At 57.3% G+C, this 14,234-nt stretch overlaps 2 protein-coding genes across 3 annotated transcripts in view; both read left to right on the top strand.

The window, feature by feature from the left end:
- Nucleotides 1-5,316, top strand: part of CELSR3 (cadherin EGF LAG seven-pass G-type receptor 3) — a 31,445-nt gene extending 26,129 nt beyond the window's left edge. For both annotated transcript variants that reach the window (XM_066326689.1, XM_066326690.1), the window contains 4 exons: nt 533-706; nt 849-1,049; nt 1,229-2,303; nt 3,007-5,316. In XM_066326689.1, the coding sequence (XP_066182786.1) occupies nt 533-706; nt 849-1,049; nt 1,229-2,303; nt 3,007-3,034 (1,478 nt within the window). In that variant the 3' untranslated portion in view covers nt 3,035-5,316. The remainder of the gene's footprint in view (nt 1-532; nt 707-848; nt 1,050-1,228; nt 2,304-3,006) is intronic.
- Nucleotides 5,317-8,191: 2,875 nt separating this feature from the next.
- Nucleotides 8,192-13,679, top strand: SLC26A6 (solute carrier family 26 member 6). Its single transcript, XM_066326691.1, has 19 exons — nt 8,192-8,345; nt 8,626-8,765; nt 8,862-8,972; nt 9,242-9,414; nt 9,493-9,657; nt 9,785-9,937; nt 10,138-10,220; nt 10,313-10,460; nt 10,566-10,679; nt 10,785-10,862; nt 10,991-11,086; nt 11,208-11,314; nt 11,403-11,472; nt 11,635-11,727; nt 11,829-11,933; nt 12,462-12,638; nt 12,762-12,816; nt 13,100-13,221; nt 13,302-13,679. The coding sequence occupies exons 1-19, from the start codon at nt 8,218-8,220 to the stop codon at nt 13,323-13,325; spliced, it is 2,142 nt and encodes a 713-aa protein (XP_066182788.1). The 5' UTR covers nt 8,192-8,217; the 3' UTR covers nt 13,326-13,679.
- Nucleotides 13,680-14,234: the final 555 nt, after the last annotated feature.

Genomic DNA, 14,234 nt, shown 5'->3' with positions numbered 1-14,234 from the left:
TTCCAAACACATGGTAGATAGGAGGGAGAGGCAGCCATTGTGAAATTTAGCACAGCCTCCTCCTGGACAGATAGCAAAGGGCATAGCCAGTCCCCAAGGGGGTAGAAATGGGGGAGGCAACAGAGGGGACATTGGCTGTTGTGGGATCTCTGGGCACACTGGGCTCTCCAGTACAGCACAGACGTTTGACTCACTGGAGCTGGACCAGCTGAGGCTGAGGTGTGGGACAGGCAAGTAGAGGCTAAGGGATGTGAGTTTGCTCAACCTGGAAGAAGAGGCAGAGGGGATCTTAGGGCTATTTGCAGCTGCCTTACAGGAAGGTGCAATGAGATGGAGCTGGGCTCCTCTCACAGGTACCTGGTGATAGGGCCAGGGGAGCTGGCACAGGCTGCTGCTGAGGGAGGGGCAACAAAGGGTAAGGCACTCTCACAAGTGTGGTCAGCCTAGGGTGATTCTGCCTTCCGGGTGCTGTCAGCAGGAATCTCTCCCACCTTCCTTCCAAATGTCTCCCTGACCCACCGTGTTCCTACAGACCAGGACTCGGACTCAGACAGTGACCTGTCTCTGGATGAAGAGCGCAGCCTCTCCATCCCATCCTCAGAGAGTGAGGAGAATGTCCGCCTGCGGGGCCGCTTCCAGCGCCAGCTCAAGCGGGCGGCACACAGTGAACGCCTCCTCACTAACCCTGCCAACACCACTCCCAAAGGCAAGTCCCGGGGCTCTGGCAGGGAAAAGAATGAACTCAGCTCCCTGGGGGGTCAGGCCATATCTTGTAATGGCTCAATTGCTGCTCATGGAAGTATTCTCTCCCTCTTCTTTGGGGCCTGGTTTGCTGTGTCCTTTATCAGATGTGGATGGCAATGACCTCATGTCATATTGGCCAACTCTGGGCGAGTGTGAGGTTCACCCCTGCTCCCTGCAGAAGTGGGGCTCCGAGCGGAAGCTGGGATTTGACATCAATAAGGATGCAGCCAACAATAATCAGCCAGACCTGGCTTTGACCAGTGGGGATGAGAACACCCTCAACCAGACCCAACGGCAGAGAAAAGGTAACAATCTGGAGCAAGTGGGCAAGGGTGGCCTTGCCTGTCTCAGGTTGACATGACCCTGGAAGCTCAGCATCAGATCTGTATGGCAATGCCCTTGGGGAGGCATGGCTAATCTCCCTGGTTTTCCTGCTCTTCTTGCTGTTGTACAAATATTTGACTTCTCTTTCTGTCCGGTGCAGGGATTTTGAAGAACCGTCTCCAGTACCCTCCAACCCTCCAGGGCTTGCCATCTGTTGGCAGGATGACCAATGAGCTGACGTGGTACAAGACGTCCACGCTGGGTCACAGGGCTGTCCCTGCTGCCTCCTATGGCAGGATCTACTCTGGGGCCGGCAGTCTGTCGCAGCCAGCCAGCCGGTACTCGTCCCGGGAGCGGCTTGACATGCTCATGAGGAGACAGATGTCCCGGGAGCAGCTGAGCAGGCACAACTCAGGAGAGTGCCTGGAAGCTGTGCCCAGTCGGCATGGGTCCAGACAGGAGCTGGACACTATTCCCAGCAGGCATGGGTCTGCTGAACACCTGGAAAGTATCCCAAGCAGACATGCATCTAGGGAAAACTTGGATCTACTTGCTGCTAGGCCCAGTCAGAGAGATCATGGGAACACGCTGCCCCGGAGGCAGGGCTCCAGAGACTGCCTTGACGCTTTACCCTGCAGATTTGGATCAAGAGAGCAGCTAGACTGTGGGCCAGTAGAAGTCTCTAGAGAGTGGCTAAACACATTGCCAAGTAGGCAAGTGTCCAGAGACCGAATAGACATGTTGCCAAGTCAAGATACTTCTCAACAGCAATTGGATTTGCTTTCTAGAAAACAGCCTTCAAGGGACCTGCTAGCATCAGCTAGACAAGCTTCAAGGGAACAGCTGGACTTCTTGTCCAGAAGGTCTAATTCCAGAGAGCCTCTGGACACAGTGCCTAGCAGGCAGCCCTCGCAGGACAACCTGGGGAATCTCTCTCGGAGGCAGCTGTCTAGGGAAAGCCTAGAACCACTGTCAAGGAGACAGCATTCTAGGGAGAACCTGGAGGCCATTCCTAGACAACATCCTTCCACTGAACAGTTAGATATACTTTCTTCCATCCTTGCTTCTTTTAACTCCTCCATCCTGTCCTCAGTGCAATCTTCCAGCACACCTTCAGGCCCCCAGACCACCGCCACGCCCTCTGCCATGCAGACCTCAACGCCCTCTGCAGTGTGTCCCTCAACACCTCACTCTGCCACCTCCCACAGCATTTCAGAGCTGTCACCAGATTCAGAGTAAGTGTGTTCCTTCCTTCCTCAGCCGTATCTTGTTCAGTTGATTTTGTGCATTGTCCACCTGCCTGGCTTCTTCCCAAAGGGCTTTAGTTTGGAGGGAGAGGGCTGTGTAAGGGTGGGCTCCCCGGGTGAGTGGCAGGTGTCTCCTGGTCCTGAATAGTGACTGCGCAGGGAGAAGCCTCAGGTGTGACAGCTCCAGATGCTTGTAGTGCAGCAGAAGCAGAAGCCTCTGTGTATGGGAGCCTGTCCTTTCTGCCCAAGAGATGATGGCCTTTGCTTGTGGCCTGTGGGAGGGCCATGAGGGTAGACACTCTGTGCAGCTAGGCTGGCCTCCTGGCTGATCCCTTGGTCAGTGCTGGCTCCAAGTCCCAACAGATGAATGCAAGGGCCAGGCTGGCTGGAGAGGAGGGAGCCCAAGTCCTAAGGAAGCCCTGCCTTCCCCAGCCACGTTTCTCCCCAGGCACCCTGTTCCCAGTGTGTTGATTCTTTCCCTCTACCTCTGCTCCCTGCTGGTACTGCTCCCACTCCACCCCACCCTGTCTCTCCTTCCCTCTTCCCTAATCTCAGGGACTCGGAGACAGTTGTTCCTGCCCTGACACAGGAGAGGTTTTCTGCCCTGTCCCCATCTGGCATAGGGGGGAAAGGATGCTGGAGCCCAGGAGAGATGCCATGGCTTAACACTGTTTTTCTTTCCTCTGAGAAGAATAATGAGAAACGATGGCCATTCCTGAGGGGCTGAAACTGTCCACGAGATGGAAGAAGCAGGGCCCTTCGCCAGGCACTTCCAGCTGAGGTTTGGTATCCCCATGGAGCAGGGGCCAGAACTGATGGTTGTCAGAGGCCCAAAAACAACCCTGCTTTCCCCTACCCTGTGGGCTGAGGGGCCAGTAGCCCACACCACCCACTGCCAGGAGCCTCCAGGCTCTCAGCTGCTACCATGCTGTCCATCACCTGCCTGGTGTGTGACAGGTAGTACTGGGTGAGGGTGGCATCTCCAACCCCCTGGGACCAAGCTCTTTCTCTGCAAGCTGTTTGTGTGTGGGATGTGGCTGTGTGTGTGTGAAGGGTGGGCAGTGGCAGGGGGACAGAAATGGAGCCTAGAATATGGGGGCAAAGGAGGGTTTTCTATCCTTTTGTATCTTTGTAATCAGAGAGAAGAGAAATTTCTATGGTTATTTTTACGGATGGTCTGTTCCCAGGACCTGGAGCATTTGTTTCACCAACACCCCCTTGCCAGTTTTCCTGGGGCTACTAAAACCCTGTGGACTGTGGAAACAGTGGACTGGAGAAACAGTGCCAGGCAGTCCTTAAGGCTTTACTGGCACTGCTTTGTCCCATCCCCACTGCAGGGCAGCTGGCCCTGTTTCCCCCCTGCCCTCCCACTGTGCAGCTCCAAACGTCTTGCTGCCACCTTCCTGCCTGGTGTCCCTCAGCTCCCTGCAGCCAGGCTTCCCTCTGCCCTGCCATGGGACCACCCTTTGGGGCTGCCCCTGTCTGTGAGCTGGGGCTGTGTGCCAGTGAGAGCACATGTGAATGGGGCAGCAAATTCAACACTAGGAACCTGCTGAGAAGGAGACAAGCTCTGCTGTGCAGTCCTGCCCTCTACCAGGATGGTCCCATTCTTGTCAATGCTGGTTTCCTCAGCTCAGCAAGTGAGCAGTGTGGTTTTGCCCAGTGGGTGTTGTGCTCTTTAACCTGCACGTTACAGAACAAACCTCTGTTGGTTTGTGGGTCTGGTAAAGGAGCTGGATGACCCTTGGCCTGCTTAGCAACAAGCTTGGCTTTTCCCAGCGCCAGTCCTAACTCTGCAGAGGACTAACATCCACAGGAGTATGATGTGGCTCCAGTTTCAGGGTCCACCATTGCCCACAGAAGTTGTATCTAGCTGGTTCCCTGGGGGCTCTGTATACACCTGCTCTCCCCTGAGTAGCAGAGGACCCCAGCTCAGAGTGGCCTGAATTCTGGGAGATGAACAGCACTTTGCCCTCTGAAAATTCAGGATACCTAGAGGGCATCTCTGCTCAGGCTGGGGCCTGACCCCTGGCTGTGCTGGGAGATGGCACTCCTCTGTGCCTACCCCAGCCTCAGGCCAGGACATTCGGCTCAGCTGGGCCAGCATGTTCCCTTTCACCCTCATGGTGTTCTCAGGGCTGTGTCACCCTGTGCTCTTTACTGCTTTACTACCACACTGCCGTGGCATCTTACTGTAGCCCAGCCTGACATGTTTACAGGAGAGGACTCGTGCTGCTGTCCTCATGCCTCTAGGGAGGCCAAGGCCTCTTGGCTGCCTCCACAAGTCTGGGGAGAGCATGGAGGGAACAGAAGGGCTGGTGATTGAGGGTGCTCTGGGTCCCCAGCACAGCCCTGATGAGGCAGGCTCACTATCATCCTTTTCCCAGGGATGAGGAGAGACAGGCCTGCTGACATGTTTACATGCCATTTGGGACCAGTGTGCAGAGGGAAAGCCTGCTGGCCCCACATGCTGGGAGCAGCCAGGCACCTCCATGCTGCCCATCTTTGCCTTTGGAAACAAGCTCGTTTACAAGTTTCTCTCCGGCTGTGCAGTGCCAGCACCAGAGTGCTGGGATCCTGTCCCTGCTGCACTGTAGGCCCATGTTTCTGCCAAGTTGGGCATGGGACTCTTTATGCTGCTGCCAAATGGAGAGCAAGTGTCAAGTGCCAAAAAGAAGACAGCAGCAGTATTGGTGGCCATCCTTGCAGAGCTGGTGGCCATCCCTGCGGAGCTGGGACAGTCAAGAAGCGGGAATCTGCTTCTTGCAGACCAGTCTGCAGCTTGGTCCCTGATTGTAGTGCTGTGACCTGGGCTCTGGGGAGCATCCTCCTTGAGTTTGGATTTTTTCCTTTGGGGGATTTGCTGGGCATTTTTTTTTCCTTTCTCTGTCTCCTGATTCTGTTGGCAGGGAGTGGGGAGATGCCCACACCCCCCACTTTTGGCTGTGTAAAAGTGTACAATGGAAGTGCCAGATTTGGAAATAAAAGTCTATAAAATGGTGCTGGCCTCTGTGCTGTCTCTCCCTCTGCTGGGGATCCATGGCTGGGGCTGTGAACGCAGCAGCTGAGGTGATGTTGGGAGGGGGCTTGGGCAGGAGCTCACAGCCAGTTCCTAGGCTGCCTGGGAGTGACTGTGGCCTGGGGCAAGGTGACCAGGGGATGGGGACTTCAAGTGAAGTGACTGAACTGCGTTGTGTCCAGGCTGATTCACCCAGAGATGGGATTGGCTGTGGTGGTGTGCAGTGGCTCCAGGCCTGGCTGGCAGGGCTGCCGTGCCACAGTGGCTGGGGTGAGCTGTGAGGCTCGTGCCTGGCAGCTGTCAGCACCCCCAGCGTGACCTAGGGTAAGGGAAGAAGATCCATTTTCCAAAGGCTGCATGACCTCAGCAGAGTCAAGCTGGCTGCCAGCAAGGAGAAGGAAGTGTGGGGAGGGGAGGCTGAGCATGATCCTGGTGCCCTCCATCCCTCCTCTTTTGTTGAAGAGGAGATAGCAGGTGAGCAAAGGGCAGCACTGATCCACAGCGCCCTGAGCAAGGGTCGCCATCAATTGTTACCCCTCTGTCCCTTACGGCCTCTGTCACCTGAGCTGGTGGGGGCTGAGTCCACAGCAGCCTCCAGGAATTGCACTGGCACTGCCAGAAGCTGTGCTCCTGTCTGCAGCCCTTCCAGAGGCTGGCTGGGGGGTGAGGGCCAGGGAGAGCTGGTGGGGGCCTGGAGTGGCAAGGAGGGGCCACAGGCACAGTGACCAGCCTGGGGTGCGGGTGAGGGGCTGGAGTGCGGGAAGGAATGGCATGGACCGGGACAGGGAGCAGTGATAAGGAGGCAGTAAAAGACACTGAGTGCTATTTGCTTCCAAGCAGGAGCCCTGTGATGGCTTCTTATTCCATGCTGGGGGAATGAATAAATGATGGGGAGTGGATAAATGAGGAGGCAGCAGTGGTATGTGCGTGCCTGTGTTAGACATGCCTTCACCTGACAACTGATGGGCATGAGGGTGGACAGGGAGGACCAGGGATGGGTTGAGGGAAGAGGCTAAGCCTCACTGAAAGCTGTGGAAGCTGGGTTGTGCTCACCACAGAGAGAGCCAAGGTGGCCACAGGCTGACCCTACCAGGCACCAGGGATGGAGACAAGTTGCTCCAGCTCCAGAGATTGTGATCCTGAATGTCACCACTCCTGCTACTTCTCAGCCCCATCCCACCATCCAGAGGACCCAGGATTCTCTAATGCCTGGCCCTGCCCACTGCCTTCACAACACACCTTGCTGCCAGTCAGAATTGGAGCCTGGATTTCCGCTGCCGTGTCCTCATGGGCCCGGGCCAAAAGTGACTCAGAAATTCCCTGCAACCAATTCTAGCTTGTGATAAAGCCCAGGGAGGTTTGATGGGTTCAGTGGGACTATTAGTGCCCACGGGGGACCTTTGGAACAAGATAACAGCCGGGTCTGCGAATTGTGTGAGACCAGGGTAGTCCACAGAGCATAGCACACCTGTTTCCAGCAGGTAAGCAAGGGTCTGAGGAAAATACCCTGAGGCTGCGGGTAACCCTCCTTGTCCTGGTCACAGCTCCTGCTCCAGGACACGGGTTGGGGAGCGGACATCCATGGGAGCCGTGGGGGCACAGCCGTTGGCAGGAGGTTGGCACCAGGTTGTGCCCAGTGGTAAGAAGCCCCCTGCCTTGCATGTGGCATGGGTGGTCAGGCATGGTAGCATCCTGGATATGGCTGGAGACCAGGAGCTGAGACTAGCAGACAGTCCTCAGAATGGGATGGCTCTGGGCACAGTGGTGACAGTGCTGGGTCTGCCACAGCTGGAGAACCCAGCAGACCAGGGCACCAGGCACGGTGGGTGCTATGCATCCATGGGCTTGGGAAGTGGGGCAGCTTCTCAGCAGGGCAGGAGGCAGTGAACAGTGCCTCAAAGATCACTGGCTGGTTTTAATGAATAGGAGGAAGAAGAGCACGCACCTGACTAGTGGCTCCAGTTTGAGCACAGCAGGTAGGAGGGCTGGGGGTAGCACAGGGACTCAGGCTGGCACAGCCCCAGGCACTCAGGGAGGGGATTGTGGGTCCATTTGCATGTGGATGAGCACCTTAGGACCGGGTAGAGCACCCAGTGAGGGGATCATGGGTCCAGCTGCAAGCGGGTGAGCACCTGAAGACTGAGCAGACTGCCGGCTGTGTGGTGCAGCTCTCAGAGTGAGCCCTGAGTAAGGACAAGCTGTAGATTTGTACAGGGATTCCTCAGCCTCACCATCCCAGCCCAGCTCCTCTGCTCACAGGCTCATCCTGCTTTGCACTGCAGGGTCAAGGGAAGGCACTGTTGAAGAGATGGTGTGATCTGTGACATTTGCCAGGGTTTCACATTCCTGCTCCCCTCATGCGTGCAGGGACAAAGTCTGCAGATGGGGCTGTGGAATGGCTGGGGTTCTCTTCAGCAGCTGTGCTGGCCCACTGCCCTTCCTTGCTGGAGTACATGGAGGGGAAGGTGGTTGGCACAGAGGTGGGTCCTGAGTGGGCAGGGGGAGGGGGAGCCCCCCCCCCCGAGGCAGGTCTGCTGGCAGACCCCACCTATGCATTCCAGTGGGGTGGATGGGGCTGCTGTAGGGCAGGAGTGGGCAGCACTGATCGCCGAAGCCTCAGTTCCCTCCCTGCCCACCTGCTGACTGCCTACTACTCTCCATTTTGAGCCACTGCTGCTGCTTCAGGACTCCCAAAACACAGCTCGTGCCTATCTTCAGGGCTATTCCTGCCCACCTGGCCAGGATGGGATGGTCCGTGGGCAAGTGGAGCTGGAGGAGGGGCTCCAGGCTGGGGGGGTACTGTCTGCTCCGGGCCGTGGGAATGTGGCTGAGCTGTCCCTTGTGTCCTTGCAGTGGACTGGCGTTCTGGAGAGACAGGTGGGCATGGCAGCAGAGATGGCCCTGAGCCACCGAGTGCCCCGCGAGGTGCTGAGTGAGGCTGAACTGGAGGAGATGGCACAGAGGAAACCTCCCACCAAGCCCTCTCTGCGTGGCTGTCTCCACAAGACCAGGTAAGACCATGTGGCCAGTGGGATGTGCCTGGATCTTGCCAGGCATTCTGCACCCCAGCCCCACCACCACAGGAAGCTGCAGACCTGGGGGTTCATTTCCCTATGCCCAAATACCCAAGTCCCCATGCTGTTCTGCTCCTGGAGGGGCACTAGGCTCCAGTGGATGGAGCCAGTGCTTCCACAGATCCCATTGCTTCCCACGGGGCCCCATCCGCCCTCACTGATGTCCCCAAGCCCCCTGCACTTGTGCTCAACTTCAGCTCCTGCTCCCTCCCTGCAGATGCTCGGGCTCTGCTGCCAAGTCGCTGCTGTTCCGCTTCCTGCCCTTCCTGCGCTGGCTGCCCCGCTACCCTGTCAAGGACTGGCTCCTGGGGGACATTGTTTCTGGCTTCAGTGTGGGCATCATGCACCTGCCCCAGGGTGAGTGATGCCATGCCCAGGCTGCCAGGGCCTCCACACAGGTAGGGTGGCCAGGGGTTGGCTGATGGTGACATTTCTCCCTGCTCCACCTTTTAGGGCTTGCCTATGCGCTGCTGGCTGGGCTGCCACCAGTCACGGGTCTCTACTCCTCCTTTTACCCTGTCTTCCTCTACTTCTTCTTCGGAACGTCAAGGCACAACTCCGTGGGTGAGCTGAGGGACCATGTGCTTGCACAGCAATGGTGGGGAGGGAGCAAGAATGTCCATGGCACAGCATTACCACATAAGCAATTGGGGGAATCTTTCTTGCCTTTACTTTACTCCACCAAGAAGGGGGTTGGCCAAGCCAGAGCCAAAGTATAATGTGTGTGCTTTGAGCCTGGCCTAAGGAGGGAGGAGTTGACCCCTTAAGAGGTCCTCCCAGAGAGGTCCAGGTGCCCACCTCGGGTTCCCTGCCCACACTCTACCTGTTCTCAGGTCCCTTTGCTGTCATCTCTGTCATGATTGGGAGCTTGACGGACTCCCTGGCTCCCAGTGAGAACTTCCTGGAGTCTGTCAACGGCAGCAATGCAACAGTCAATGAGGAATTGCGCGATGCTGCCCGGGTGGAGCTGGTGGCCACCATCACTGTCCTCACGGGTATCTTCCAGGTAAGGTGGTCCCAGCCTAGTCTAGCAGAGAACAGGAGACCATAACCTGTGGGTCATTTCTGCCATCTCTTCTTCCAGGTGGCGCTGGGCCTCCTGCAGTTTGGATTTGTGGTAACCTACCTCTCAGACCCACTGGTGCGTGGCTACACTACTGCTGCCTCTGTGCACGTCCTCGTCTCCCAGCTCAAAAATGTTTTTGGAGTCTCCCAGGGCGAGTTCTCAGGGCCGCTCTCACTGTTTAAGGTGAGTGGGGGCTTGCTGGCACCCAAGGACCCCTGGTGCTCACCTTTGGGGCACACAGAGGCCTCCAAAAACCTGCTGGGAAGGCATCTGCTTTCCTGAGTGCATTCCCTCCTCCTGTGTTCTCTAGACCGTCATCGATCTCTGCAAGAAGCTGCCAGACACCAATGTTGGCACCCTGGTGACTTCCATCATTGCCATGGTGGTCATCTTGATTGTGAAAGAGCTCAACCACAAGTTCGCCGCCAAATTGCCCATGCCCATCCCCATCGAGCTTATCACGGTACCCAGAGCTGCCCCAGCCTCCTGTGGGGATGCAGCCAGGAATCCCTGGTGTATCCCTGTCCCCTTTAGGGTGGGGAGAAGTTGGATGAGGTTCCTTGGCAAGTGCAGCTCCAGGGCATGTGCTGTGCCTTCCTCCTCTTCCTCCACCACAGTCCCTGTGCAGGAAGACCCTGCCTCACTCCAGTCATTCTCCCCCAGATCATCGTTTCCACCGGCATCTCCTATGGGGTCAACCTGAATGACAAGTTTGGCATCTCTGTGGTGGGCAACATCCCCAGTGGGTGAGCAGGGCCTGATGGTGAAGGGGGCTGTGCCAGGGTACTGTGCTGCCCACAGCACCCTTGTTTGAGCCCCATCTCTCTCTTGAACGTAGGCTGAAACCACCTGTGCCCCCTAACGTCAGCTACTTTGGGAAGGTGGTGGGCAATGCCTTTGCCATTGCTGTGGTAGGCTACGCCATCTGCATCTCCCTGGGCAAAATCTTTGCCCTGAAACATGGCTACAAAGTGGACAGCAACCAGGTGATGCTCTGAGGCACAGGGTCCCCACCTTGGTAAAAGCTAATCTTGCCTTCTTGCAGCCACATGAAAGCATGGTGCTCCCCTGCCACTGCTTTGTCCCTGCAGGAGCTGATTGCACTGGGTCTCTGCAACTTCCTGGGAGGCTTCTTCCAGTGTTTTGCCATCAGCTGCTCCATGTCGAGGAGCCTGGTACAGGAGAGCACAGGGGGCAACAGCCAGGTGGGTCTGGGCAGTGCTGCCTTCCTCCCCAGGGCTGAGCCAGGGGCAGGAAGCACAGGGAGCAGTGGAGGCTCACCCCTTGCCTCCCACTCTCCTTCTGCTCAGGTAGCTGGTGTCATTGCATCCCTGGTCATCCTGGTGACTATTCTGAAGATTGGAGAGCTCTTCCGGGACCTGCCCAAGGTACATCTAGTCCCACAGCCTCTGTCACATCCCACACCTGTGGCATGGTGATACGGTAGGGGAACAGCAAAGAGCTGCCCCCAGATTTGCCCTCAGCTTCCTTATAGCAACAGAGATTTCTCTCCTAGGCCATCTTAGCTGCCATCATCATTGTCAACCTCAAGGGCATGTTCAAGCAGTTCAAAGACCTCAGCACTCTCTGGAAGTCCAACCAGGTGGACCTGGTAAGGTGCTGGCCAGCCCTGGGCTGTGCTCTTGTTCCTGGAGAGGATTTCTCCACCCTCCCTGAGGCCTGCGAGTGCCAGTGGGGAGGTTATGCTGAAGCTGACTGTGTCCCCTTTCCAGCTGGTTTGGATTGTGACCTTCATAGCCACCCTTCTGCTGAACTTGGACATCGGCCTGGCAGCCTCGGTGGCCTTTGGGTTGCTTACAGTCATCTTCCGTACCCAGCTGTAAGTACCCTGGGGCTGGGGCTGGTGCCACATCTCGAGGGCAGGAGGAGCCTGTGGTGACCTCAGACCCTTGCTCTGCTCCTTGCAGCCCCCACTACTCCATCCTGGGGCGTATCTCCAACACTGATGTCTACAGGGATGTGATGGAATACGAAATGGTAACAGCACCAGGGGTGGGGGAAGAGCTGCCTGCAATGAGTGGGCAGCTCAAAGCAACCCCAGTAGTGGCTTACTGGAAAAAGGGGGCATTTTGATGGTGGGGAGAGAAATGGGGAAGGTGGCTCCATCCCTGGGGTAGCACTTTCCTCATCTGCCCTCAGGCACAGGAGGTTCCTGGCGTGAAGATCTTCCGCTCTTCCTCCACTGTCTATTTTGCCAACGTGGAGCTGTATGCTGAGGCCCTGAAGAAAAAGGTAGGAGAGCCACCAGCCTCAGAGTGCTTCCTGTGTCTCCTGCCTACAGCAGCAGGGTGGTGTTGGGAAAGCTGGGGACACAAGGCCACATTGCTTTGCAGAGCGGCATTGATGTGGACCGCCTGATTGAGAAGAAGAAGAAGGCCCTCAAGAAGCTGAATAAACAGCAGAAGAAACTGGAGAAGGAAAAGGCAAAGAGGAAAAAGGTGCTTCCTTGATGCAGGGGACCACCCTCCAGTGGCATCCTGCACCTCCTCCCTCCCTGGCTCTGACGCTTCTGTCAGCACACTGGTGGGGCTTGGTGGCCCATGTGGTTCCCAGTTCAGTTTAGGGTCAATGGGTGAGAAGGGCACTGGGATTGAACTGGGTCACAGCGTCACACCCAAGGCTGGTGGGAAAGCCAGGCTGTTAATGATTATGTGTTGGAGCTGCCAAGTCATCAACCTTTTGGCAAGTTAATTAGAATTAAGAGGAAGAGCAAAGGCTGGCCTGGTGCCAACTAATGAGCCTGGCTCTGCAGAGTGGTGCTGGGGAGAGGGGTGGATTTTGACACATTGGAAAAGGGCCCAAAAGTGGGTGAAGATCTGAGAGGGGCACCCACTGCCGGGGCCACCCACTGCCTGTGCCCTCATACAGCCAAAGACCCTCACCAAGATGAGCCATGGGGAACACTGCCATGACCAGGGTGCTGCCAGGCCTGGAGCAATGACGCCAGGTCTCCTTCCATTCCTCAGAACGCAGAGGATGGTCCAGGCCTGGCGGTGATTGAGTTGAGTGCGGGAGAGAGCAGTGTGCCCTCAGAGCCCACACTGCACAGCCTAGGGCTGCCTCAGCCCAGCTTCCACGCCGTCATCTTGGACTTCAGCCCTGTCAGCTTTGTGGACACTGTCTCCATCAAGATCCTGAAGAATGTAAGGGGCTGGGGAGCAGGCAAGACAGCTGCCTCGCAGAGGGTGTCTCTGGGGCCCTGTGGGATGCCCTGATGGCTGCTGCCCATCACTCTTCCTGGGTAAAATGTTTTTTCCCATTTGCAGATTTTCAGGGATTTCCATGAGATAGAAGTGGACGTCTTCATTGCCAGCTGCCCGGGTGAGGAGGATCTGCAGAGTCATGAACCCTGGCCGGGCATGGCCAGCCCTTTGGCACACAGCTGATAGCCTAGGGGGTCCCTCGATGGTGCTCCCATCCCCAGGGTTTCCCCAGGGGACAAGTGCTGCAGGTTGTCCCATGGGTCCAATCTGAGTCTTGAAGCTGGTCTCTGGTGGTGACCCTGGTGTCCCTCACAACACAGGGGGCAGGAGAAGGCTGCTCTGGGTGGGTGGCAGGGGGCTCAGCTAGGTGCCATCACTTTAGTCCTTATCCCTCCACACAGTATCCGTCCTGGCCCAGCTGGAGCGAGGCAACTTCTTCAGTTCGGCCATCACCAAGCACTCCTTCTTCCCCTCGGTGCACGACGCCGTAGTGCACATCAGCAGGGAGCGGCACCAGGCCTCGGTGAGCACCCAGCCTTGCTGTCCCCAGCATGGGGATGGAGAGGGCAGCCACACCAACCTCTCCCTCTCTGACCCCCTTAGGTGGACCACAGCACCAGAATGTAGCCCCTCCAGAGGAAGACGTCTCCCACAGGAGCCGGGCAGGCACCGGGCAGGCTTTGCCACCCTGATGGCACCAACTCACCGTTCCTGGGGCGCAGATGCCCTGATCCCCCCCAGCCCCTCTGGACTCTCGGTGCTGGGGCCCTGCCCTGGCCATGAGAGCTGCCGTGATGGGGCTGCTGCTGGACGGAGCTGCTGCTGGCTGTCGTGCCGAGGGGCCGCCGGGTGCCCCCACACTGCCCCAGCCCGGGCCCGCCCTGCAGGCCACGTGTGGTTTGGGGGGCAGTGGAGGGGTAAAAGGGTTCCCGCTCCCAGCAGCGCGCTGGCGTCGTGAATAAAGCTATGTGGTGTTTCTCAGGGTTGGTGTCGATGCCCTTTCCTCAATAACGGCACTCTGGGGCCACACCCCGGCACTGCTGGGAAGGTGGGCTCCCCGGCATCCTCCCTCTGGCGCCTTCCTGCCGCTTCTCCCCGCCACCCGCTCGGGGCCCTTGGGGCCGGGGGAGGATCAAGGGCCCGCACGGCCGGCAGTGACACCCCGCCCCGCCCGGCCGGGGGCAGCCAGCGCCGGCTGCCAGCGCCCCGGCACCAACGGGAACGCGCTCGCAGCCGCGACGGGGCTGTTATCGGGTTTCGGGGGCGGGGCGGAGCTTGGTTTCACATCTCAATATCCAGCATTTTTTTCCCCCCCCTGTTTCTGTGCCTTACAAGCACTTTTTTTTTTTTTTTTTTTTTTTTTAAATAAACAGAGTTTTTTATTTACAATTTTACCCCCTGGTATCCATTTCTCATTGGCAGAAGAAAAGGGAGTTGTTGAAGGCCGCTCTCTTTAGCGGAAACACTGATTCCAGTGCGTTTTCTCCTGAAATTTGTCCCCAAGACACCTACATTCCTTGTCTGCAGCTAACAGAA

The sequence above is a fragment of the Sylvia atricapilla genome, chromosome 11, assembly GCF_009819655.1.
Source record: "Sylvia atricapilla isolate bSylAtr1 chromosome 11, bSylAtr1.pri, whole genome shotgun sequence".
NCBI lineage: Eukaryota > Metazoa > Chordata > Aves > Passeriformes > Sylviidae > Sylvia > Sylvia atricapilla.
Note: the sequence above shows the minus strand (reverse complement) of the source record. Positions and strands in the feature narration are given on the sequence as shown.

What these genes read in the sequence shown, in the direction of transcription:
- SLC26A6 (XM_066326691.1), top strand. Translation starts at nt 8,218, where the DNA reads ATGGCAGCAGAGATGGCCCTGAGCCACCGAGTGCCCCGCGAGGTGCTG. An exon ending in GTCAAGGCACAACTCCGTGG is followed by an intron (nt 8,973 to 9,241) that starts GTGAGCTGAGGG and finishes ACCTGTTCTCAG; the next exon opens with GTCCCTTTGCTGTCATCTCT. An exon ending in GCACAGGGGGCAACAGCCAG is followed by an intron (nt 10,680 to 10,784) that starts GTGGGTCTGGGC and finishes CCTTCTGCTCAG; the next exon opens with GTAGCTGGTGTCATTGCATC.